The sequence below is a fragment of the Scyliorhinus torazame genome, chromosome 2, assembly GCF_047496885.1.
Source record: "Scyliorhinus torazame isolate Kashiwa2021f chromosome 2, sScyTor2.1, whole genome shotgun sequence".
In the NCBI taxonomy this organism is placed as follows: Eukaryota; Metazoa; Chordata; class Chondrichthyes; order Carcharhiniformes; family Scyliorhinidae; genus Scyliorhinus; species Scyliorhinus torazame.
In genome coordinates, this window is record NC_092708.1 from 398,492,808 (window position 1) to 398,518,911 (window position 26,104).

The following is a 26,104-nucleotide window of genomic DNA, read 5'->3' on the forward strand; positions in this document are numbered from 1 at the left end:
GGGTATCGGTTATTCTATATATAAACCACCCTGAACCCCTCGATTAGATTCCAGTCTGTAACTCACTCCCGGGTATCTGTTATTCTATATATAAACCACCCTGAACCCCTCGATTAGATTCCAGTCTGTAACTCACTCTCGGGTATCTGTTATTCTATATATAAACCACCCTGAACCCCTCGATTAGATTCCAGTCTGTAACTCACTCCCGGGTATCTGTTATTCTATATATAAACCACCTCGAGCCCCTCGATTAGATTCCAGTCTGTAACTCACTCCCGGGTATCTGTTATTCTATATATAAACCACCTCGAGCCCCTCGATTAGATTCCAGTCTGTAACTCACTCCCGGGTATCTGTTATTCTATATATAAACCACCTCGAGCCCCTCGATTAGATTCCAGTCTGTAACTCACTCCCGGGTATCTGTTATTCTATATATAAACCACACTGAACCCCTCGATTAGATTCCAGTCTGTAACTCACTACCGGGTATCTGTTATTCTATATATAAACCACCCCGAACCCCTCGATTAGATTCCAGTCGGTAACTCACTCCCGGGTATCTGTTATTCTACATATAAACCACCCTGAACCCCTCGATTAGATTCCAGTCTGTAACTCACTCCCGGGTATCTGTTATTCTACATATAAACCACCCTGAACTCCTCGATTAGATTCCAGTCTGTAACTCACTCCCGGGTATCTGTTATTCTATATATAAACCACCCTGAACTCCTCGATTAGATTCCAGTCTGTAACTCACTCCCGGGTATCTGTTATTCTATATAGAAACCACCCTGAACCCCTCGATTAGATTCCAGTCTGTAACTCACTCCCGGGTATCTGTTATTCTATATATAAACCACCTCGAGCCCCTCGATTAGATTCCAGTCTGTAACTCACTCCCGGGTATCTGTTATTCTATATATAAACCACCCTGAACCCCTCGATTAGATTCCAGTCTGTAACTCACTCCCGGGTATCTGTTATTCTATATATAAACCACCCTGAACCCCTCGATTAGATTCCAGTCTGTAACTCACTCCCGGGTATCTGTTATTCTATATATAAACCACCTCGAACCCCTCGATTAGATTCTAGTCTGTAACTCACTCCCGGGTATCGGTTATTCTATATATAAACCACCCTGAACCCCTCGATTAGATTCCAGTCTGTAACTCACTCCCGGGTATCTGTTATTCTATATATAAACCACCTCGAGCCCCTCGATTAGATTCCAGTCTGTAACTCACTCCCGGGTATCTGTTATTCTATATATAAACCACCCTGAACCCCTCGATTAGATTCCAGTCTGTAACTCACTCCCGGGTATCTGTTATTCTATATATAAACCACCTCGAGCCCCTCGATTAGATTCCAGTCTGTAACTCACTCCCGGGTATCTGTTATTCTATATATAAACCACCCTGAACCCCTCGATTAGATTCCAGTCTGTAACTCACTCCCGGGTATCTGTTATTCTATATATAAACCACCCCGAACCCCTCGATTAGATTCCAGTCTGTAACTCACTCCCGGGTATCTGTTATTCTATATATAAACCACCCTGAACCCCTCGATTAGATTCCAGTCTGTAACTCACTCCCGGGTATCTGTTATTCTATATATAAACCACCCTGAACCCCTCGATTAGATTCCAGTCTGTAACTCACTCTCGGGTATCTGTTATTCTATATATAAACCACCCTGAACTCCTCGATTAGATTCCAGTCTGTAACTCACTCCCGGGTATCTGTTATTCTATATATAAACCACCCTGAACCCCTCGATTAGATTCCAGTCCGTAACTCACTCCCGGGTATCTGTTATTCTATATATAAACCACCCTGATCCCCTCGATTAGATTCCAGTCTGTAACTCACTCCCGGATATCTGTTATTCAAAAATATAAACCACCCCGAACCCCTCGATTAGATTCCAGTCTGTAACTCACTCCCGGGTATCGGTTATTCTATATATAAACCACCCTGAACCCCTCGATTAGATTCCAGTCTGTAACTCACTCCCGGGTATCTGTTATTCTATATATAAACCACCCTGAACCCCTCGATTAGATTCCAGTCTGTAACTCACTCTCGGGTATCTGTTATTCTATATATAAACCACCCTGAACTCCTCGATTAGATTCCAGTCTGTAACTCACTCCCGGGTGTCTGTTATTCTATATATAAACCACCCTGAACCCCTCGATTAGATTCCAGTCCGTAACTCACTCCCGGGTATCTGTTATTCTATATATAAACCACCCTGAACCCCTCGATTAGATTCCAGTCTGTAACTCACTCCCGGATATCTGTTATTCAAAAATATAAACAACCCCGAACCCCTCGATTAGATTCCAGTCTGTAACTCACTCCCGGATATCTGTTATTCAAAAATATAAACCACCCCGAACCCCTCGATTAGATTCCAGTCTGTAACTCACTCCCGGGTATCTGTTATTCTAGATATAAACCACCCTGAACCCCTCGATTAGATTCCAGTCTGTAACTCACTCCCGGGTATCTGTTATTCTATATATAAACCACCCTGAACCCCTCGATTAGATTCCAGTCCGTAACTCACTCCCGGGTATCTGTTATTCTATATATAAACCACCCTGAACCCCTCGATTAGATTCCAATCTGTAACTCACTCCCGGATATCTGTTATTCAAAAATATAAACCACCCCGAACCCCTCGATTAGATTCCAGTCTGTAACTCACTCCCGGGTATCTGTTATTCTATATATAAACCACCCGGAACCCCTCGATTAGATTCCAGTCTGTAACTCACTCTCGGGTATCTGTTATTCTATATATAAACCACCCCGAACCCCTCGATTAGATTCCAGTCTGTAACTCACTCTCGGGTATCTGTTATTCTATATATAAACCACCCTGAACCCCTCGATTAGATTCCAGTCTGTAACTCACTCCCGGGTATCTGTTATTCTATATATAAACCACCCTGAACCCCTCGATTAGATTCCAGTCTGTAACTCACTCTCGGGTATCTGTTATTCTATATATAAACCACCCTGAACTCCTCGATTAGATTCCAGTCTGTAACTCACTCCCGGGTATCTGTTATTCTATATATAAACCACCCTGAACCCCTCGATTAGATTCCAGTCTGTAACTCACTCTCAGGTATCTGTTATTCTATATATAAACCACCCTGAACTCCTCGATTAGATTCCAGTCTGTAACTCACTCCCGGGTATCTGTTATTCTATATATAAACCACCCTGAACCCCTCGATTAGATTCCAGTCCGTAACTCACTCCCGGGTATCTGTTATTCTATATATAAACCACCCTGAACCCCTCGATTAGATTCCAGTCTGTAACTCACTCCCGGATATCTGTTATTCAAAAATATAAACCACCACGAACCCCTCGATTAGATTCCAGTCTGTAACTCACTCCCGGGCATCGGTTATTCGATATATAAACCACCCTGAACCCCTCGATTAGATTCCAGTCTGTAACTCACTCCCGGGTATCTGTTATTCTATATATAAACCACCCTGAACCCCTCGATTAGATTCCAGTCCGTAACTCACTCCCGGGTATCTGTTATTCTATATATAAACCACCCTGAACCCCTCGATTAGATTCCAGTCTGTAACTCACTCCCGGATATCTGTTATTCAAAAATATAAACAACCCCGAACCCCCCGATTAGATTCCAGTCTGTAACTCACTCCCGGATATCTGTTATTCAAAAATATAAACCACCCCGAACCCCTCGATTAGATTCCAGTCTGTAACTCACTCCCGGGTATCTGTTATTCTAGATATAAACCACCCTGAACCCCTCGATTAGATTCCATTCTGTAACTCACTCCCGGGTGTCTGTTATTCTATATATAAACCACCCCGAACCCCTCGATTAGATTCCAGTCTGTAACTCACTCCCGGGTATCTGTTATTCTATATATAAACCACCCTGAACCCCTCGATTAGATTCCAGTCCGTAACTCACTCCCGGGTATCGGTTATTCTATATATAAACCACCCTGAACCCCTCGATTAGATTCCAGTCTGTAATTCACTCCCGGATATCTGTTATTCAAAAATATAAACCACCCCGAACCCCTCGATTAGATTCCAGTCTGTAACTCACTCCAAGGTATCGGTTATTCTATATATAAACCACCCTGAACCCCTCGATTAGATTCCAGTCTGTAACTCACTCCCGGGTATCTGTTATTCTATATATAAACCACCCTGAACCCCTCGATTAGATTCCAGTCTGTAACTCACTCCCGGGTATCTGTTATTCTATATATAAACCACCCCGAACCCCTCGATTAGATTCCAGTCTGTAACTCACTCCCGGGTATCTGTTATTCTATATATAAACCATCCTGAACCCGTCGATTAGATTCCAGTCTGTAACTCACTCCCGGGTATCTGTTATTCTATATACAAACCACCCTGAACCCCTCGATTAGATTCCAGTCTGTAACTCACTCCCGGGTATCTGTTATTCTATATACAAACCACCCTGAACCCCTCGATTAGATTCCAGTCTGTAACTCACTCCCGAGTATCTGTTATTCAAAAATATAAACCATCAACTTCCGGTTGCGGCGATGACCAGCTAAGCCGCACGTTTCGGCGGCTCCAGCTCGAACGGACCTACGGGCTCTTTTAAGAGCCCCAGCGGGGAATTTTTTCAAGACGAAACCCGGTGTGGGGTGAGACAACAGGGAGTCCCCCCCCCCAACGAAAAAGAAAAATATCGGCGGCGGTGGCTACATCGCGAAGAATCCTCGAGGACAGGGGCAGAAGGAAAAAGGAGCAAGATGGCGGCGGAGAAAGCCCAGGCGACATGGGGGCCCGACCAAGACAAATTTTTAAGACGGTGTGTGGAGCTACTTAAGAAGGAGGTGCTGCCCCCGATGCTACAGGCAATTGAGGGGCTTAAGGAAGCACAAAGGACCCAGGAGACGGAGCTCCGCGTGGTGGAGCAGAAGGTGACGGATAACGAAGACGAGATCCTGGGCCTGGCGGTCAAAACGCAGACACACGAGGCGCTCCACAAAAAGTGCATTGAGAGGATTGAAGTCCTAGAAAATAGAGCACGAAGGAAGAACCTTCGGATCCTGGGTCTCCCTGAGGGAGTGGAAGGAGCGGACTGCGGGGCTTACGTGAGCACGATGCTACGCTCGCTGATGGGAGCTGAGGCTCCCTCGGGCCCCTTGGAAGTGGAAGGGGCTCATCGGATCCCGGCGAGGAGACCAAAAGCGGGAGAACCACCTAGGGCGACAATCGTGCGATTTCACCGCTTTAAAGATAGAGAAGTGGTTCTGAGATGGCCCAAAATGTACGAAGTAGTAGATGGGAGAATGCGGTGGTACGAGTGTACCAGGATTGGAGTGCAGAGGTGGCGAGAAGGAGGGCGAGTTTTAATCGAGCCAAGGAGGTGCTACACAAGAAGAAGGTGAAGTTCGGGATGCTGCAGCCGGCGCGACTGTGGGTCACGCACCAGGAGAGGCATCACTACTTCGAAACGGCGGAAGAAGCATGGACCTTTATTAAAAACGAGAAACTGGATCGGAACTGAGGGACTGATGTTAGAGGGGAAATGACACTGTCGATGTATATAGGGATGTAAATTGGGAAGGGGGGGGACACTAAGAAATGTGGGCGCCGGTGGGGGGGAAGAAGAGACGTAGGCGGGGTATGGGGAATGGGAGTGGGGCGGCAGAGGGAGCTGCGCCACAAGGGACGGGACAACTATAGAGAACACGGGGCTTATTGTTCTTGTTCCCGCGCCAGAAAGATGATGGTGGGAAGATAGGCGCAAGGTAGATGGGAGTTCCCCACACGGGGGGGGGTCAAGGAGTGAGCGGGAGAAGCCGGGGTCAGTTGAAGTCAGCTGACTTTCGGAAGCAATATGGGGGGAGCAATCACGCTAGATGGGGATCTAGCGGGGGGGGGGGGGGCGGGGGGATAACTGGGTTGCTGCTGCAGAAATCAAAGAGGAACTGGCTAAAGAAAGGGTGGTCGGGACTGGAATGCGCCACCTGGGGAACGGGTGGGAGCGCGGAACCGGGACATGGGACTGGCCTAGAGAGGGTGATGGCTAGTCGACACGGGAAGGGGGCAGGTAGCCCCCCAGTGCGGCTGATCACGTGGAACGTGAGAGGCCTAAATGGACTGATTAAAAGGGCCCAAGTGTACGCGCACTTGAAAGGACTGAGGGCAGACGTGGCCATGCTTCAGGAGATGCACCTGAAGGTGGCGGACCAAGTTAGGTTAAGGAAAGGATGGGTGGGACAGGTGTTCCACTCAGGGCTGGATGCAGAGGAGTGGCCATACTGGTGGGGAAACGGGTGTCATTTGAAGCTAGGAACATTGTAGCAGACAGCGGAGGCAGATATGTGATGGTGAGTGGCAGACTGGAGGGAACGGAGGTCGTGTTGGTTAACGTATATGCCCCGAATTGGGATGATGCGGGATTTATGAAGCGGATGCTGGGACGTATCCCGGACCTGGAGGTAGGAAACCTGATAATGGGGGGAGACTTCAACACCGTGTTGGACCCAGGGTTAGATAGATCTAGATCTAGGACCAGAAGAAGGCCGGCAGCGGCCAAGGTGCTTAGGGGGTTTATGGACCAAATGGGGGGAGTGGATCCGTGGCGATTTGTTAGGCCGAAGGCCAAAGAGTTCTCCTTCTTCTCCCATGTCCACAAGGTGTACTCCCGGATAGATTTTTTCGTTTTGGGAAGGTCGCTGATCTCGAGGGTGGAAGAAACTGAGTATTCAGCCATAGCTGTTTCAGATCATGCCCCACACTGGGTGGACCTGGAACTAGGAGAGGAGAGGGAGCAGCGTGCACTCTGGCGATTAGATGTGGGATTGCTGGCGGATGAGGGAGTCTGTGGAAGGGTGAGGGGATGTATCGAGAGATACCTGGAGGTCAATGACGATGGGGAGGTCCGAGTGGGAGTGGTATGGGAAGCTCTAAATGCGGTGGTCAGAGGAGAGCTGATCTCCATCAGGGCCCACAAAGAGAAAATAGAGGCCAAGGAAAGGGAAAGATTACTGGGGGAGATTTTAAGGGTAGATAAAGAATACGCGGAGGCCCCGGAGGAAGGACTATACAGGAAGAGACGACGACTCCAGACGGAGTTCGACCTTCTGACCACAAGGAGGGCGGAGGCGCATTGGAGGAAGGCACAGGGGATGAGATATGAATATGGGGAAAAGGCTAGTCACCTATTGGCCCATCAGCTGCGAAAGAGGACAGCGGCGAGGGAGTTAGGGGGAATTAGAGATGAAAAGGGAGCTACGGTGCGGAGAGCAGGGAAGATAAACGAGGTGTTTAAGACCTTTTACGAAAGACTTTATAGGTCCCAACCCCCGGAGGGAAAAGAGGAGATGCGGCAGTTTTTGGACCAATTAAGGTTCCCGAGGGTGGAGGAGCAGGAGGTGGAAGGCCTGGGGGCACCAATTGGGGTGGACGAGGTTACAAAGGGGTTGGGGAACATGCAGGCAGGGAAGGCCCCGGGACCAGATGGGTTCCCGGTGGAATTTTATAGAAAATATGTGGACTTGTTGGCCCCGCTGTTGGTAAGGACTTTTAACGAGGCCCGAGAAGGGGGGACTCTACCCCCGACAATGTCGGAGGCGACGATATCGCTAATTTTGAAGCGGGATAAAGATCCGCTACAGTGCGGGTCCTATAGGCCTATCTCACTGCTAAATGTGGACGCCAAATTGCTGGCAAAGGTGCTGGCAACGAGGATAGAGGATTGTGTCCCGGGGGTGGTGCACGAAGACCAGACAGGATTCGTAAAGGGGAGACAACTAAATGTCAACGTGCGACGGCTATTAGGGGTGATAATGATGCCCCCAGTAGAGGGGGAGGCAGAGATAGTGGCGGCAATGGATGCAGAGAAGGCATTTGATAGGGTGGAGTGGGAGTATCTATGGGAGGTGCTGAGGAGGTTCGGGTTTGGGGACGGGTTTGTCAGCTGGGTCAAACTCCTCTATGGGGCCCCAACGGCAAGTGTGGTCACGGGTCGGCAAAGATCGGAGTATTTTCGACTATACAGGGGAACAAGACAGGGATGCCCGTTGTCTCCATTACTGTTCGCGTTGGCAATTGAACCACTGGCCATAGCGCTGAGAGACTCCAGAAAATGGAGAGGGGTGATTAGAGGGGGAGAGGAACACCGAGTGTCACTCTACGCGGATGACCTACTGCTATATGTAGCGGACCCAGTGGGGGGGGGTGACAGAGGTCATGCAGATATTGAGGGAGTTTGGAGATTTCTCAGGATATAGGCTTAACATGGGAAAGAGTGAGCTTTTTGTGATACACCCTGGGGACCAGAGTAGAGGGATAGATGGCCTACCGCTAAGGAGAGTGGAAAGAAACTTCCGATACCTGGGGATTCAGATAGCCAGGAGCTGGGGAACCTTACACAGACTCAATCTGACACGGCTGGTGGAACAAATGGAAGAGGATTTCAAAAGGTGGGATATGCAGCCGCTGTCACTGGCGGGCAGAGAGCAGGCAATTAAGATGATGGTCCTCCCGAGGTTCCTATTTGTGTTCCAATGTCTCCCTATACTGATCACTAAGGCCTTTTTTTAAAAAATAGACAGGAGCATCACGAGCTTCGTGTGGGCAGGGAAGGTTCCGAGGATAAGGAGGGGGTTCTTACAACGTAGTAGAGACAGAGGGGGACTGACGCTGCCGAATTTGGGCGACTACTACTGGGCCGCCAACGTGGCGATGATCCGTAAATGGATGATAGAGGGAGAGGGAGCGGCGTGGAAAAGACTAGAGATGAAGTCCTGTAAAGGGACGAGTCTAGAGGCGCTGGTGATGGCGCCACTACCGCTCTCACCAAAAAGATTTACCACAAACCCAGTGGTGGCGGCAACATTAAGTATCTGGGGGCAATGGAGGCGACAGAGAGGTGCGCTGGGAGCCTTGGTGGGGTCCCCAATTAGGAACAACCATAGGTTTGCCCCAGGGAGGCTGGATGGAGGATTCCAGAGCTGGCACCAGTTGGGAATTAGGAGAGTAGGAGATTTATTTATAGACGGGACGTTTGCGAGCTTGGGAGCGCTGGAGGAAAAGTATAAGCTGCCCCGGGGAAATTTCTTTAGGTATATGCAGGTGAGAGCGTTCACGAGACAACTGGTGAGGGAATTTCCGCTGCTCCTGACACAAGGGATCCAGGACAGGGTGCTTTCGGGGGTGTGGGTCGGGGAGGGCAAAGTGTCAGAGATATACCGAGAGATGAGAGAAGAGGGGGAGGAGCTGGTGGGCGAACTGAAAGGAAAATGGGAAGAAGAGCTCGGGGAGGAGATTGAGGAGGGTTTGTGGGCTGATGCCCTAAGCAGGGTAAATTCCTCTTCCTCGTGTGCCAGGCTTAGCCTGATCCAATTTAAGGTGCTGCATAGAGCACACATAACGGGAGCAAGGTTGAGCAGGTTCTTCGGAGTGGAGGACAAGTGTGGGAGGTGCGGGGGAAGCCCGGCAAACCACACACATATGTTTTGGTTGTGCCCGGCACTGGAGGGGTATTGGAGGGGAGTGATGGGAGTGATCTCGAAGGTGGTGAAGGTCCGGGTCAAACCAGGCTGGGGGTTAGCTCTATTTGGAGTTGCGGATGAGCCGGGAGTGCAGGAGGCGAAAGAGGCCGACGTTGTGGCCTTTGCGTCCCTAGTAGCCCGGCGTAGGATCCTACTCATGTGGAAGGAGGCGAAACCCCCCGGACTGGAGGCCTGGATAAACGATATGGCGGGGTTCATAAAACTGGAGCGGATGAAGTTTGCGCTGAGAGGATCGGCTCAAGGGTTCACCAGACGGTGGCAACCGTTCCTCGACTACCTAGCGGAACGTTAGAGGGAAGATAGATGGCCAGCAGCAGCAACCCAGGGGGGAGGGGGATGGGGGGGGGGGGGGAGGGAGAGAGGGGGGGCAAGATGTTTGGGATCTGGGAGGGGGGGTGGAAGTTTCATTTTATGTTATTTGATTAGTTTACCATGTTAGTTAGTTACTCATTGTTAGATTGTAGTTATCATGTTATTTGTACTTTTAATTTTTCTTTTGTTTGATGTGTAAGGGGAAAAAATTGTAAGTCTATGTATAAACCACCCCGAACCCCTCGATTTGATTCCAGTCTGTAACTCACTCCCGGGTATCTGTTTTTCTATATATAAACCACCCTGAACCCCTCGATTAGATTCCAGTCTGTAACTCACTCCCGGGTCTGTTATTCTATATAGAAACCACCCTGAACCCCTCGATTAGATTCCAGTCTGTAACTCACGCCCGGGTATCTGTTATTCTATGTATAAACCACCCCGAACCCCTCGATTTGATTCCAGTCTGTAACTCACTCCCGGGTATCTGTTATTCTATATATAAACCACCCTGAACCCCTCGATTAGATTCCAGTCTGTAACTCACTCCCGGGTCTGTTATTCTATATAGAAACCACCCTGAACCCCTCGATTAGATTCCAGTCTGTAACTCACTCCCGGGTATCGGTTATTCTATATATAAACCACCCTGAACCCCTTGATTAGATTCCAGTCTGTAACTCACTCCCGGATATCTGCTATTCTATATAGAAACCACCCTGAACCCCTTGATTAGATTCCAGTCTGTAACTCACTCCCGGGTATCAGCTATTCTATATATAAACCATCCCGAACCCCTCGATTAGATTCCAGTCTGTAACTCACTCCCGGGTATCTGTTATTCTATATATAAACCACCCTGAACCCCTCGATTAGATTCCAGTCTGTAACTCACTCCCGGGTCTGTTATTCTATATAGAAACCACCCTGAACCCCTCGACCCTCGATTAGATTCCAGTCTGTAACTCACTCCCGGGTATCGGTTATTCTATATATAAACCACCCTGAACCCCTTGATTAGATTCCAGTCTGTAACTCACTCCCGGATATCTGCTATTCTATATAGAAACCACCCTGAACCCCTTGATTAGATTCCGGTCTGTAACTCACTCCCGGGTATCTGTTATTATATAAATAAACTACCCCAAACCCCTCGATTAGATTCCAGTCTGTAACTCACTCCCGGGTATCTGTTATTCTATATAGAAACCACCCCGAACCCCTCGATTAGATTCCAGTCTGTAACTCACTCCCGGGTATCTGTTATTCTATATAGAAACCACCCCGAACCCCTCGATTAGATTCCAGTCTGTAACTCACTCCCGGGTATCTGTTATTCTATATATAAACCACCCCGAACCCCTCGATTAGATTCCAGTCTGTAACACACTCCCGGGTATCTGTTATTCTATATACAAACCACCCTGAACCCCTCGATTAGGTTCCAGTCTGTAACTCACTCCCGGATATCTGCTATTCTATATATAAACCACCCTGGACCCCTCGATTAGATTCCAGTCTGTAACTCACTCCCGGGTATCTGTTATTCTATATATAAACCCCCCGAACCCCTCGATTAGATTCCAGTCTGTAACTCACTCCCGGGTATCGGTTATTCTATACATAAACCACCCTGAACCCCTTGATTAGATTCCAGTCTGTAACTCACTCCCGGATATCTGCTATTCTATATGTAAACCACCCCGAACCCCTCGATTAGATTCCAGTCTGTAACTCACTCCCGGGTATCTGTTATTCTATATGTAAACCACCCCGAACCCCTCGATTAGATTCCAGTCTGTAACTCACTCCCGGGTATCTGTTATTCTATATGTAAACCACCCCGAACCCCTCGATTAGATTCCAGTCTGTAACTCACTCCCGGGTATCTGTTATTCTATATATAAACCACCCTGAACCCCTCGATTAGATTCCAGTCTGCAACTCACTCCCGGGTATCTGTTATTCTATATATAAACCACTCCGAACCCCTCGATTAGATTCCAGTCTGTAACTCACTCCCGGATATCTGCTATTCTATATAGAAACCACCCTGAACCCCTTGATTAGATTCCAGTCTGTAACTCACTCCCGGGTATCTGTTATTCTATATATAAACCACCCTGAACCCCTCGATTAGATTCCAGTCTGTAACTCACTCCCGGATATCTGCTATTCTATATAGAAACCACCCTGAACCCCTTGATTAGATTCCAGTCTGTAACTCACTCCCGGGTATCTGTTATTCTATATATAAACCGCCCTGAACCCCTCGATTAGATTCCAGTCTGTAACTCACTCCCGTGTATCTGTTATTCTATATATAAACCACCCCAAACCCCTCGATTAGATTCCAGTCTGTAACTCACTCCCGGATATCTGTTATTCTATATATAAACCACCCTGAACCCCTCGATTAGATTCCAGTCTGTAACTCACTCCCGGGTATCTGTTATTCTATATATAAACCACCCCAAACCCCTCGATTAGATTCCAGTCTGTAACTCACTCCCGGGTATCTGTTATTCTATATATAAACCACCCCAAACCCCTCGATTAGATTCCAGTCTGTAAATCACTCCCGAGTATCTGTTATTCTATATATAAACCCCCCCGGAACCCCTCAATTAGATTCCCGTCAGTAACTGCTCGAAATGTGGGAAGTTAATGAGGTTTTCAGGAACATGAGCTGAAAATAAAATAACAGACAAGTAACAGGGGTAACAGGCATCTGGAGAAATAATGGAATACGATTTGCCCAGTAACAAGATTAGCAGGTGTCTCGAGACATTGAGGAGTGAATTTCAATGTCAGAAACATTGCTTACCAGAGATCAGTGGGGCTAAACAATTGATAACGTCTGCAGGCCAGGAATTTGAGCGAGGTGGACAGCAGAATCCACAGAGGGGAATATCAAAGAGAGAACAGTATAACTGCTGGCACCCTCATTGGGGAAGGAGGCGAGTTCTCCACCCAACACTCAGTCAGGCCCAGTCCATATGTCGTCCGAGCCATGGAGGCCTGTTCCGTCTAACATTTCGAGCAGATATTCTCCACTATAAAATTTAGTTTTGTGCCTTCGTTGACCCGGGTGGAATGTTTTGCCAGACTTGGTCACATAAGTGGTATTGTGTGGTAATTAATAACTGGATTTGACCTTTGGAGTTACTAAAATTGCTTGGGAAAGGGGCAGTGAGTTCAGGGAACATGGGTATATTTTGGGACCAAGATAACACGGAGTGCTTTGTTATTCATATACTTCTGTGTCATAATGTATATTTGTCTTTTGTCGTGTTTTTTATTACTTTCATAAATATTTTTTGTTAATTGTTGACACAACGACTGGTCTGGTTCCTCACTGGGTTCTCCATTGTTCCTCACATTATTCCAAACAAATATACATCACTAACAACCAGTGTTTCAAGCTGAGACACTCTGCCAGGTAACATCAATGGGGATACATAGAATTTCATAGAAATTTACAGTGCAGAAGGAGGCCATTCGGCCCATCAAGTCTGCACCGACCCACTTACGCCCTCACCTCCACCCCATCCCCATAACCCAATAACCCCTCCTAAACGTTTTGGACACTAAGGGCAATTTATCACGGCCAATCCACCTAACCTGCACGTCTTTGGACTGTGGGAGGAAACCGGAGCACCCGGAGGAAACCCACGCAGACACGGGGAGGATGTGCAGACTCCGCACAGACAGTGACCCAGTGGGGAATTGAACCCGGGTCCCTCGAGCTGTGAAGCCACAGTGCTATCCACTGTGCTACCGTGCTGCCCAGGATCTTAACAGTACCTCACTGTTGGGTATCTGTTATTCTACATATCAACAACACCAAACCCACAACCTTCCTTTTTACTTTCCTTCTCTCTTTTGCTGTCTTCCTCTCTCCCATGCACCCTGACCCCATCTTCAGTGCCAGCCTCTCTATCCACCAGCTCTCACCTTGTACCTCCAACAGTCTGGGTATTTTCAGCTCCATCTCCGCCACCTTGAAGACCGTTTCCAGATTCTCCCTGACGGACCTGTGCTTGAACTCCTGTTGGTCGAGCAGACCGGGTCGAAGGGCATTGATGATGGCAGCGAAAGCCAGACCGCTTCTCCAGCTGCTGCTGAAATCTTGGACATTGACCCCCAGTGCCCTGAAAGAAAGTCAGCTGTCATGAGTCTGTGACATTCATGTGGAATATTCATCTTTCATTTCATTGGCGGGTCAGATATATATTGAACGTCTTCAAAAGGATTTTTGCCAACACTGACCGGCTGCAGAAGTCACCTGACCTACAAATTGGCCAAGTTTGGAAACTTCTGAATGTGGATTTTCCAGGAGACACGTGGCTTTGTCTGAACTCTGTACAGAACACAAGGATAATAGGCCAACGGATTTCCTCGCGACAGAAACTGCCAGAAACAAAGGACTGACAAAACTCATTATGCAAGGAGATGTGTATCTGTTTCAATGGCATCTTGATAGCTTTGACAGTGGGACATCAAAGCTCCGCATAAACATGAAGCACTCTCACTTGTGTGCCAATAACAGCTGTCACGTGACTGAAACCCCCTTGTGAAAAGCTGTGATTATAAATGTGCCTCTTGGTCACAGTAACATTGAGCAGAACAGCAGTCTGGAGAACAGCTGGGAGCAGCAATAAAGCTGCCTCCCTCTCTTTCTCTCTCCACTATCTGCTTATAACATACAGAGGCATTCTGGAGAAGAGGTCAATATCCCAGGGAACTGCCTCAAGCACGAGTAACACTGAAGGATGGATAAACATTGAACTTCTATTTGTTTGCCTTTTATTGGTCAATTATAATTTGGCCAAAAGTGACCTCTCTGTGTATGAGTATGCGTTTGTGCATGCATGTGTGAATGTGCGTGTATGTGTATGTCTGTATGCGTGTGTGCGTGTATGTCTGTGTGTATGTGTATGCATGTTTGTGTCTATTTGTGCATGTGTATATATGTGTGTGTGTGCATGTGTGTAATTGTGCATGTATGCATGTATGTGCGTGTGTGTGTGTATATTCATGTGTGCGAATGCATGTTAGCATGTGTGTGTGTGTTTGTATGTGTGTGTATGTGTATGTGTGTACGTTTGTATGTGTGTATGCATGTACATGTGTGTGTACATGTGTGCGTTTGTATGTATGTGTGTACGTTTGTGTGTGTGTATGTTTGTACGTTTGTATGTGTGTACGTTTGTATGTGTGTGTATGCTTGTATGTTTGTATGTGTGTACGTTTGTGTGTGTGTGTATGCGTGTACGTGTGTATGTGTGTGTGTATGCGTGTACGTTTGTATGTGTGGGTGTATGCTTGTACGTTTGTATGCATGTACATTTGTATGTGTGTGTATGCGTGTACGTGTGTATGTGTGTGTGTATGCGTGTACGTTTGTATGTGTGTGTGTAAGCGTGTATGTTTGTGTGTGTGTATGCTTGTACGTTTGTATGCGTGTACGTTTGTATGTGTGTGTATGCGTGTACGTGTGTATGTGTGTGTGTGTAAGCGTGTACGTTTGTGTGTGTGTATGTTTGTATGTGTGTGTCAGTGTGTATGTTTGTATGTGTGTGTGTGCTTGTACGTTTGTATGTGTGTGTGTAAGCGTGTATGTTTGTATGTGTGTGCGTATGCTTGTACGTTTGTATGCGTGTACGTTTGTATGTGTGTGTATGCGTGTACATGTATATGTATGTGTATGTATACGTGTACGTTTGTATGCGTGTACGTTTGTATGTGTGTGTATGCGTGTACGTGTGTATGTGTGTGTGTATGCGTGTACGTTTGTATGTGTGTACGTTTGTATGTGTGTGTATGTGTGTACGTGTGTATGTGTGTGTGTATGCGTGTACGTTTGTATGCGTGTACGTTTGTATGCGTGTACGTGTGTATGTGTGTGTGTGTAAGCGTGTACGTTTGTATGTGTGTTGCACCAGCTGGGTTGTGTGTTTACCTTTTTTACACAATAAAAACTAACCCTCTTTGTGCTTAAACCCGAGAGTCTGTTTGAATTATTTGTAACCAGTCTGTAAATGGTCTGGTGCAGGCACAGAATTGGCACATTCATCCTAATAAATCTCAAAAAACCCTCTTACAAGTGAGGAGTGAAAAGCGGGAAGTCCTTGTGTCCATCCTGACCGGCTGGTAACACAGGATATTGGTCATTCCTGTACCGTACGCAGTATATTTGAAAAGGGGAAATGTACAGCCATAGAGCCGGGGGTTATCAGTAACCAGACAGCCCTGTCAAAGAGTCAGCCCACTCATTACAGGCAAATGGCCTCCTTCTGTGCTGTTTGGTTCTAATTCCTGTTGTGGGAATCACACAATGACCTTTAAATCCCGGCTCCTTACTTTGTTTTTTCCTGGACCCACTGGAGCAAGGCTATTTTTGTTGACATCATCCATTTTGCAGCGCCCACTGCTTTGCCTTTCCCTGGAGATGGTGCTGTCAGTGGGGTATTTAACCCGGGTGAAGGCTCCACATGGCTCTGTCTGGAGGCAGATTGAGGTCCACTGGCAAATTTCTCAGCCTGTTCAGAGAGACAACAAAATCAGGAGTGCCCTGGACAGAGCAGACCCAGAGAAACTTCTCCCGTCGGCAGCGGGGCAGTGACCAGAGGACACCGATTAAAGATAATTGCTAACAGAAGCAGAGGTGGCAGGAGGAAATCCTTTTTCACACAGTGAGGGGTTAGGAGGGCGGTGGAGACAAATTGAATGGAGGTTTCTCAAAGAAAACCGGATAAGTATCTGAGCGAACAATTGTGAGGGTGTGGGACTGGCGGAGAAAAAGACAGCAGGCTTGAGGATTGGGAGCAGTTTAGAATTCAGCAAAGGAGGACAAAGGGATTGATTAAGGAGTGAAAAGTAGAGTACAAGAGCAAGCCTGCAGGGAACATAAAAACTGACTGTGAAAGCTTCTATAGGTATGTGAAGAAGAAGAGATCGGTGAAGACAAATGTAGGTCCCGCACAGTCAGAAACCTGGCTATTTATAATGGGGAGCAAAGAGACGGCTAACCAACTGAATACATACTTTGGTTCTACCTTCACAAAGGACGGCAGAAATAATGTGCCAGAACCGTAGGGGAACACAGGGTTTAGTGAGAGGGAAGAACTGAAGGAGATCAATATTAGTGGGGAAATGGTGTTGGGGAAATTGATGGAATTGAAGGCCAATAAATCCCCAGGGGCTGATAATCTACATCCGAGTGCATAAGGAATTGGCTCCAGAAATAGAAGATGGATTGGTGGTCACCTTCCAAGATTTTATAGATTTGGGAAAGTTGCTGCAGATTGGAGGGTGGCTAATGTAACCCCACTATTTAAAAAGGGAGATTGAGAGAAAACTGGGAATTAGCGACCAGTCAGCCTGACATCAGTTGTGAGCAAATTCTAGAGTCCATTATCAAAGATTTTATAGCAGAGCACTGAGAAAACAGTGGCAGGATCGGACAGAGCCAGCATGGATTTATGAAGGGGAATCATGCTTGACAAATCTACTGGAATTCTTCAAGGATGTAACTAGTAGAGTGGACAAAGGGAGCCAGTGGATGTGGTGTATTTGGAGTTTCAGAATGTTTTTGACAAAGTACCGCATAAGAGATTAGCGGGTAAAATTAAAGCACATGGTATTAGGAGTGGTGTTCTGAGGTGGATAGAAAACTGGTTGGCAGACAGGAAACAAAGAGTAGGAATAAACGGGTCTTTTTTCAACTGGCAGGCAGTGACTAGTGGGGTACCGCAGGGATCGGTGCTGGGACGCCAGCTATTCACAATATATAATCAATGATTTAGATGAGGGAACAAAATGTAATATCTCCAAATTTTCAGATGGCACCAAGTTGGGTGGGAGGGTGAGCTGTGAGGAGGATGCAGAGATGCTTCAGCGGGATTTGCACAGGCTGAGTGAGTGGGCAAATAAATGGCAGATGCAGTATAATGTGGATAAATGTGAGGTTATCCACTTCAGTAGCAAAAAGAAGAAGGCAGATTATTATCTGAATGGCTATAGATTGAGAGAGAACAACAAGACCTTGGTGTCCCCATACACCAGTCACTGAAGGTAAGCACGCAGGTACAGCAGGCGGTAAAGAAGGCAAATGGTATGTTGGCCTTCATAGTGAGAGGATTCGAGAACAGGAGCAGGGATGTCTTGCGGCAATTATGCAGGATCTTGGTGAAGCGACACTTGGAGTATTGTGGGCAGTTTTGGTCTCCTATCTGAGGAAGGAAATTCTTGTTATGGAGGGAGCGCAGTGAAGGTTCACCAGGCTGATTCCTGGGATGGCGGGACTGACGTATGAGGAGAGATTGATTCGGTTAGGTTTGTATTCGCTGGAGTTTAGAAGAATGAGGGGGGAGATCTCAGAGAAACCTATAAAATTCTAACAGGACGAGATGGGGAGATGCAGGAAGGATGTTCCTGATGACGGGAGAGTTCAGGCCAGGGGTCACAGTCTGAGGATACAGGATAGACCATTTAGGACTGTCCAAAGCTGTGCAGGTTAGGTGGATGAACCGTGCTAAATTGCCCCTTAGTGTCCAGGGATGGACAGGTTAGGTTACGGGGATAGGTCAGGGGAGTGGGCCTCGGTAGGGTTCTCTTTCAGAGGGCCGGTGCAGACTCGATGGGCCAAATGGCCTCCTTCTGCACTGTAGGGATTCTATGAGGAGAAATGTCTTCACCCAGAGAGTGATGAGCCTGTGGAATTCGCTACCACAGAAAGCAGTTGAGGCGAAAACATTGTATGTGTTCAAGAAGTAATTCGAAATAGCACCTGGGGCTAAAGAGTTCAAAGGATATGGGGAAAACTGGGACAGTCCCTGGGCTTGGATGATCATCCACGATGATATTGACTAGCCAATCAGGCTCCTGCTCCTATTTTCTACGTTTCGAGATACTCTTGCAAAGAGCCAGCACGGTCATTGAGCACTGAATGGCCTCACTTTGTCCTGTAGCCGTTCTTGGATTCGATTAAATTTAGCCATCCCTAGAATATAATGTGCAACCTCCACTACTGATTGCACAGACTCCCGAAAACAGTCACTGCTTTACCCCCGGTAGCCTTGATGTGGAGCTGCCGCCGTTGGACTGGGGTGAGCACAGTAACAAGAGCACAATTTGGTAGGTAGGAGGTAGGAGAGCACTTTGGGGACAGTGACCACAATTCGGTGACGTTTACGTTAATGATGGAAAGGGATAAGTATACACCGCAGGGCAAGAGTTATAGCTGGGGGAAGGGCAATTATGATGCCATTCGACGTGACTTGGGGGGGATAAGGTGGAGAAGTAGGCTGCAAGTGTTGGGCACACTGGATAAGTGGAGCGTGTTCAAGGATCAGCTACTGCGTGTTCTTGATAAGTACGTACCGGTCAGGCAGGGAGGAAGGCGTCGAGCGAGGGAACTGTGGTTTACCAAAGAAGTGGAATCTCTTGTTAAGAGGAAGAAGGAGGCCTATGTGAAGATGAGGTGTGAAGTTTCAGTTTGGGCGATCGATAGTTACAAGGTAGCGAGGAAGGATCTAAAGAGAGAGCTAAGACGAGCAAGGAGGGGACATGAGAAGTATTTGGCAGGGAGGATCAAGGAAAACCCAAAAGCTTTCTACAGGTATGTCAGGAATAAGCGAATGACTAGGGAAAGAGTAGGACCAGTCAAGGACAGGGATGGGAAGTTGTGTGTGGAGTCTGAAGAGATAGGAGAGATACTAAATGAATATTTTTCGTCAGTATTCACTCAGAAAAAAGATAATGTTGTGGAGGAGAATGCTGAGACCCAGGCTATTAGAATAGATGGCATTGAGGTATGTAGGGAAGAGGTGTTGGCAATTCTGGACAGGCTGAAAATAGATAAGTCCCCGGGGCCTGATGGGATTTATCCTAGGATTCTCTGGGAGGCTAGGGAAGAGATTGCTGGACCTTTGGCTTTGATTTTTATGTCATCATTGGCTACAGGAATAGTGCCAGAGGACTGGAGGATAGCAAATGTGGTCCCTTTGTTCAAAAAGGGCAGCAGAGTCAATCCCGGCAACTATAGACCGGTGAGCCTCACGTCTGTAGTGGGTAAAGTCTTGGAGGGGATTATAAGAGACAAGATTTATAATCATCTAGATAGGAATAATATGATCAGGGATAGTCAGCATGGCTTTGTGAAGGGTAGGTCATGCCTCACAAACCTTATCGAGTTCTTTGAGAAGGTGACTGAACAGGTAGACGAGGATAGAGCAGTTGATGTGGTGTATATGGATTTCAGTAAAGCGTTTGATAAGGTTCCCGACGGTAGGCTATTGCAGAAAATGCGGAGGCTGGGGATTGAGGGAGATTTAGAGATGTGGATCCGAAATTGGCTAGCTGAAAGAAGACAGAGGGTGGTGGTTGATGGGAAATGTTCAGAATGGAGTTCAGTTACAAGTGGCGTACCACAAGGATCTGTTCTGGGGCCGTTGCTGTTTGTCATTTTTATCAATGACCTAGAGGAAGGCGCAGAGGGGTGGGTGAGTAAATTTGCAGACGACACTAAAGTCGGTGGTGTTGTAGACAGTGTGGAAGGATGTAGCAGGTTACAGAGGGATATAGATAAGCTGCAGAGCTGGGCTGAGAGGTGGCAAATGGAGCTTAATGTAGAGAAGTGTGAGGTGATTCACTTTGGAAGGAATAACAGGAATGTGGAATATTTGGCTAATGGTAAAGTTCTTGGAAGTGTGGATGAGCAGAAGGATCTAGGTGTCCATGTACATAGATCCCTGAAAGTTGCCACCCAGGTTGATAGGGTTGTGAAGAAGGCCTATGGAGTGTTGGCCTTTATTGGTAGAGGGACTGAGTTCCGGAGTCGGGAGGTCATGTTGCAGCTGTACAAAACTCTGGTGCGGCCGCATTTGGAGTATTGCGTACAGTTCTGATCACCGCATTATCGGAAGGACGTGGAGGCTTTGGAGCGGGTGCAGAGGAGATTTACCAGGATGTTGCCTGGTATGGAGGGAAAATCTTATGAGGAAAGGCTGATGGACTTGAGGTTGTTTTCGTTAGAGAGAAGAAGGTTAAGAGGAGACTTAATAGAGGCATACAAAATGATCAGGGGGTTGGATAGGGTGGACAGTGAGAGCCTTCTCCCGCGGATGGAAATGGCTGGCACGAGGGGACATAGCTTTAAACTGAGGGGTAATAGATATAGGACAGAGGTCAGAGGTAGGTTCTTTACGCAAAGAGTAGTGAGGCCGTGGAATGCCCTACCTGCTACAGTAGTGAACTCGCCAACATTGAGGGCATTTAAAAGTTTATTGGATAAACATATGGATGATAATGGCATAGTGTAGGTTAGATGGCTTTTGTTTCGGTGCAACATCATGGGCCGAAGGGCCTGTACTGCGCTGTATCGTTCTATGTTCTATGTTCTAATTCTCCTGAGGAAGGAGCAGCGCTCCGAAAGCTAGTGATTTGAAACAAACCTGTTGGACTTTAACCTGGTGTTGTCAGACTTCTTACTGTGCTCACCCCAGGTAAGCACACACCGCTACCCACAATAGTGCGGACTGTACATGAACAGGAGCTCACACACAGGGACACACATAGGGACACACACAGGGACACACATAGGGACACACACAGGGACACACACGGGAACAAGGAGCAGAAGTAGGCCATTCAGCCCTTTGAACCTGCTCCGCCATCCAATCAGATCACGGCTGATCTCTTCCTGGTCTCAAATTCACCTCCCCACCTCTTCCCCATATCCTTGTAACCTCTTTTATTTAACTGAAATATATCTATCTCCTTGAAACCATTCAATGATTCGGACTCCCCCGCACGATGGGGCAGCGAGTTCCACAAATTCACCACCCTCCGCGAGAAGTAGTTCCTCCTCGTCTCAGTTCTAAATCTACCGCCTCTCAACCTGGGTCACTGCGGGAATGCATCATTGGGGGTGCTGTTGTTGGAGGTGGAATGCCCTGTGATCAAATCGAGAAACATGTCCAACCAAAAACAGTAATCCATGCCACCTGGTCAGTCGCTCAGGGATATGTCAGACGGGATTGGGAAGCCAGGTCAGCTGGAGCAGGTGGTGTATTTACAGATGGTGCCAGCAGAGGGAGCCACCCTGAGCCCACAAGGGTCAAGTAACATACATACATGGAAATGCAAAATGATGGACCATATCAAGCCCAGGATGATGGTTGGCTTTCCCTCCACAATGTCCAGGACGTTAATGTTCACCAACTTTATCTGAAATGTCAAAGTGAACAGCAGTTACTCAATAATAGAATTGTAGACACTCTGGTGCATCAAACAAAAATAAAAATTAAATAACTGACCGATTTCATTCTTAAAAATGTCAGGGCCGTTTTGATGTTGCTCCTCCAGTGGGCAGGACTGGAACGTAATTTCTCGTGCTCCTGAATAGACACAAATCAAAGGCATGTGACCTCTCTCATGTCACAGCGCCCAACATTTACAACCCTTTCTCATTCACTGATCGGAAAAATCCCACCTTTCCCATCGGAATCTCCACTTTCACAGATCATCCCAAATCCATTCCCATCTTATCCAAAACCCCGCTTCAGAATCCCTTCAATCGCGTGCCTGCCTCCGACACTGGAGATTCCCCGGACTCCCAGCCGTGTATTTCCCGGCACCGGGAAAGGTGCGCGGTCGACTGGCAGCGGGATTTCTGATCCCGTCGCGGTCAATGGGAATTTCCATTGAAGCCACTCTGCGTCGCCGGGAGGCCTGTGAGCGGGGGCCGCGGTGCCGGTGATTCCAGAGAATCCCGCCGACAGTGAATGGCCAGAGAATTCCGGACTCTGTCACTGTCTGTGCAGAGTCTGCACGTTCCCCCGTGTCGGTGCGGAGTCTGCACGTTCCCCCGTGTCTGTGCGGAGTCTGCACGTTCTCCCCGTGTCTGTGCAGAGTCTGCACGTTCCCCCGTGTCGGTGCGGAGTCTGCACGTTCCCCCGTGTCTGTGCGGAGTCTGCACGTCCTCCCCGTGTCTGTGCGGAGTCTGCACGTCCTCCCCGTGTCTGTGCGGAGTCTGCACGTTCTCCCCGTGTCTGTGCCGAGTCTGCACGTTCTCCCCGTGTCTGTGCGGAGTCTGCACGTTCCCCCGTGTCTGTGCGGAGTCTGCACGTTCTCCCCGTGTCTGTGCGGAGTCTGCACGTTCCCCCGTGTCTGTGCGGAGTCTGCACGTTCTCCCCGTGTCTGCGCGGAGTCTGCACGTTCTCCCCGTGTCTGTGCGGAGTCTGTACGTTCTCCCCGTGTCTGTGCGGAGTCTGCACGTTCTCCCCGTGTCTGCGCGGAGTCTGCACGTTCTCCCCGTGTCTGTGCGGAGTCTGCACGTCCTCCCCGTGTCTGCGCGGAGTCTGCACGTTCTCCCCGTGTCTGCGCGGAGTCTGCACGTTCTCCCCGTGTCTGTGCGGAGTCTGTACGTTCTCCCCGTGTCTGTGCGGAGTCTGTACGTTCTCCCCGTGTCTGTGCGGAGTCTGCACGTTCTCCCCGTGTCTGCGCGGAGTCTGCACGTCCTCCCCGTGTGTGCGTGGGTTTCCTCCGGGTGCTCTGGTTTCCTCCCACAGTCCAAAGATGTGCAGGTTAGGTGGATTGGCTGTGATAAATTGCCCTTAGTGTCCAAAAAGGTTAGGTGTGGTTACTGGGTTACGGAGATAGGGTGAAGGTGTGGGCTTAGGTAGGGTGCTCTTTCCACGGGCCAGTGCAGACTCGATGGGCCGAATGGCCTTCTGCACTGTAAATTCTATGATTTTATAGGGTCCCTCAGCCTTGATTATTCCATTGCTGCTATCTCACATTCTATCCTCCATAAACTGGAGGCCATTCCGAACTCTGCTGCCCACATCTTAACCCACAGAGAGGCCCTTTTCCCAATCAGCCCGTCCTCGCTGATCGAACAAGCTCCCGGTTAACCAACATCTCAATTTTAACATTCTCATTCTTGTTTTCACGTTCCTGCAAGGTTTCAACGCCGCACCTCTGTAATCTCCCCTCACCCCCTCCCTATCTCTGTAATCACCCCTCACTCCCTCCCTATCTCTGTCATCTCCCCTCAGCCCCTCCCTATCTCTGTAATCACCCCTCACCCCCTCCCTATCTCTGTAAACTCCCCTCACTCCCTCCCTATCTCTGTAATCTCCCCTCACCCCCTCCCTATCTCTGTAATCTCCCCTCACCCCCTCCCTATCTCTGTAATCTCCCCTCACCCCCTCCCTATCTCTGTAATCTCCCCTCACTCCCTCCTTATCTCTGTAATCTCCCCTCACTCCCTCCTTATCTCTGTAATCTCCCCTCACTCCCTCCCTATCTCTGTAATCTCCCCTCACCCCCTCCCTATCTCTGTCATCTCCCCTCACCCCCTCCCTATCTCTGTAATCTCCCCTCACTCCCTCCTTATCTCTGTAATCTCCCCTCACTCCCTCCTTATCTCTGTAATCTCCCCTCACCCCCTCCCTATCTCTGTAATCTCCCCTCACTCCCTCCTTATCTCTGTAATCTCCCCTCAGCCCCTCCCTATCCCTGTAATCTCCCCTCACTCCCTCCCTATCTCTGTAATCTCCCCTCAGCCCCTCCCTATCTCTGTAATCTCCCCTCACTCCCTCCCTATCTCTGTAATCTCCCCTCAGCCCCTCCCTATCCCTGTAATCTCCCCTCACTCCCTCCCTATCTCTGTAATCTCCCCTCACTCCCTCCCTATCCCTGTAATCTGCCCTCACTCACTCCCTCTGTAATCTCCCCTCACCCCCTCCCTATCTCTGTAATCTCCCCTCACCCCCTCCCTATCCCTGTAATCTCCCCTCACCCCCTCCCTATCTCTGTAATCTCCCCTCACTCCCTCCTTATCTCTGTAATCTCCCCTCACTCCCTCCCTATCCCTGTAATCTCCCCTCACTCCCTCCCTATCTCTGTAATCTCCCCTCAGCCCCTCCCTATCCCTGTAATCTCCCCTCACTCCCTCCCTATCTCTGTAATCTCCCCTCACTCCCTCCCTATCCCTGTAATCTGCCCTCACTCACTCCCTCTGTAATCTCCCCTCACCCCCTCCCTATCTCTGTAATCTCCCCTCACCCCCTCCCTATCCCTGTAATCTCTCCTCACTCCCTCCCTATACCTGGAATCTCCCCTCACTCCCTCCCTATCTCTGTAATCTCCCCTCACCCCCACCCTATCTCTGTAATCTCCCCTCACTCCCTCCCTATACCTGGAATCTCCCCTCACCCCCACCCTATCCCTGTAATCCCCCCTCACCCCCTCCCTATCTCTGTAATCTCCCCTCACTCCCTCCCTATCTCTGTAATCTCCCCTCACCCCCTCCCTATCTCTGTAATCTCCCCTCACTCCCTCCCTATCTCTGCAATCTCCCCTCACGCCCTCCCTATCCCTGTAATCTCTCCTCACTCCCTCCCTATACCTGGAATCTCCCCTCACCCCCACCCTATCCCTGTAATCCCCCCTCACCCCCTCCCTATCTCTGTAATCTCCCTCAGCCTCACTCCCTCCCTATCCCTGTAATCTCCCCTCACCCCCTCCCTATCCCTGTAATCTCCCCTCACCCCCTCCCTATCTCTGTAATCTCCCCTCACTCCCTCCTTATCTCTGTAATCTCCCCTCACTCCCTCCCTATCCCTGTAATCTCCCCTCACTCCCTCCCTATCTCTGTAATCTCCCCCAGCCTCACTCCCTCCCTATTCCTGTAATCTCCCTCAGCCTCACCCCCTCCCTATCTCTGTAATCTCCCCTCACCCCCTCCCTATCCCTGTAATCTCCCCTCACTCCCTCCCTATCTCTGTAATCTCCCCTCACTCCCTCCCTATCCCTGTAATCTCCCCTCACCCCCACCCTATCTCTGTAATCTCCCCTCACTCCCTCCCTATCCCTGTAATCTCCCCTCACCCCCTCCCTATCCCTGTAATCTCCCCTCACTCACTCCCTCTGTAATCTCCCTCAGCCTCACCCCCTCCCTATCTCTGTAATCTCCCCTCACTCCCTCCCTATCTCTGTAATATCCCCTCACGCCCTCCCTACCCCTGTAATCTCTCCTCACTCCCTCCCTATACCTGGAATCTCCCCTCACTCCCTCCCGATCTCCGTAAACTCCCCTCACCCCCACCCTATCTCTGTAATCTCCCCTCACCCCCTCCCTATCTCTGTAAGCTCCCCTCACCCCTTCCCTATCCCTGTAATCTC

General features: G+C 48.7%; 1 protein-coding gene across 2 annotated transcripts in view; it reads right to left on the bottom strand.

Moving 5' to 3' along the window:
* The window catches only part of LOC140406132 (uncharacterized), a 430,113-nt gene that overhangs the window by 311,926 nt on the left and 92,083 nt on the right, over nucleotides 1–26,104 (bottom strand). For both annotated transcript variants that reach the window (XM_072494284.1, XM_072494278.1), the window contains exons 4-7: nucleotides 22,231–22,311; nucleotides 22,049–22,141; nucleotides 16,274–16,452; nucleotides 13,865–14,061 (exon numbers count right to left, since the gene is read on the bottom strand). In XM_072494284.1, coding sequence (XP_072350385.1) covers nucleotides 13,865–14,061; nucleotides 16,274–16,452; nucleotides 22,049–22,141; nucleotides 22,231–22,311 — 550 coding nt within the window. The remainder of the gene's footprint in view (nucleotides 1–13,864; nucleotides 14,062–16,273; nucleotides 16,453–22,048; nucleotides 22,142–22,230; nucleotides 22,312–26,104) is intronic.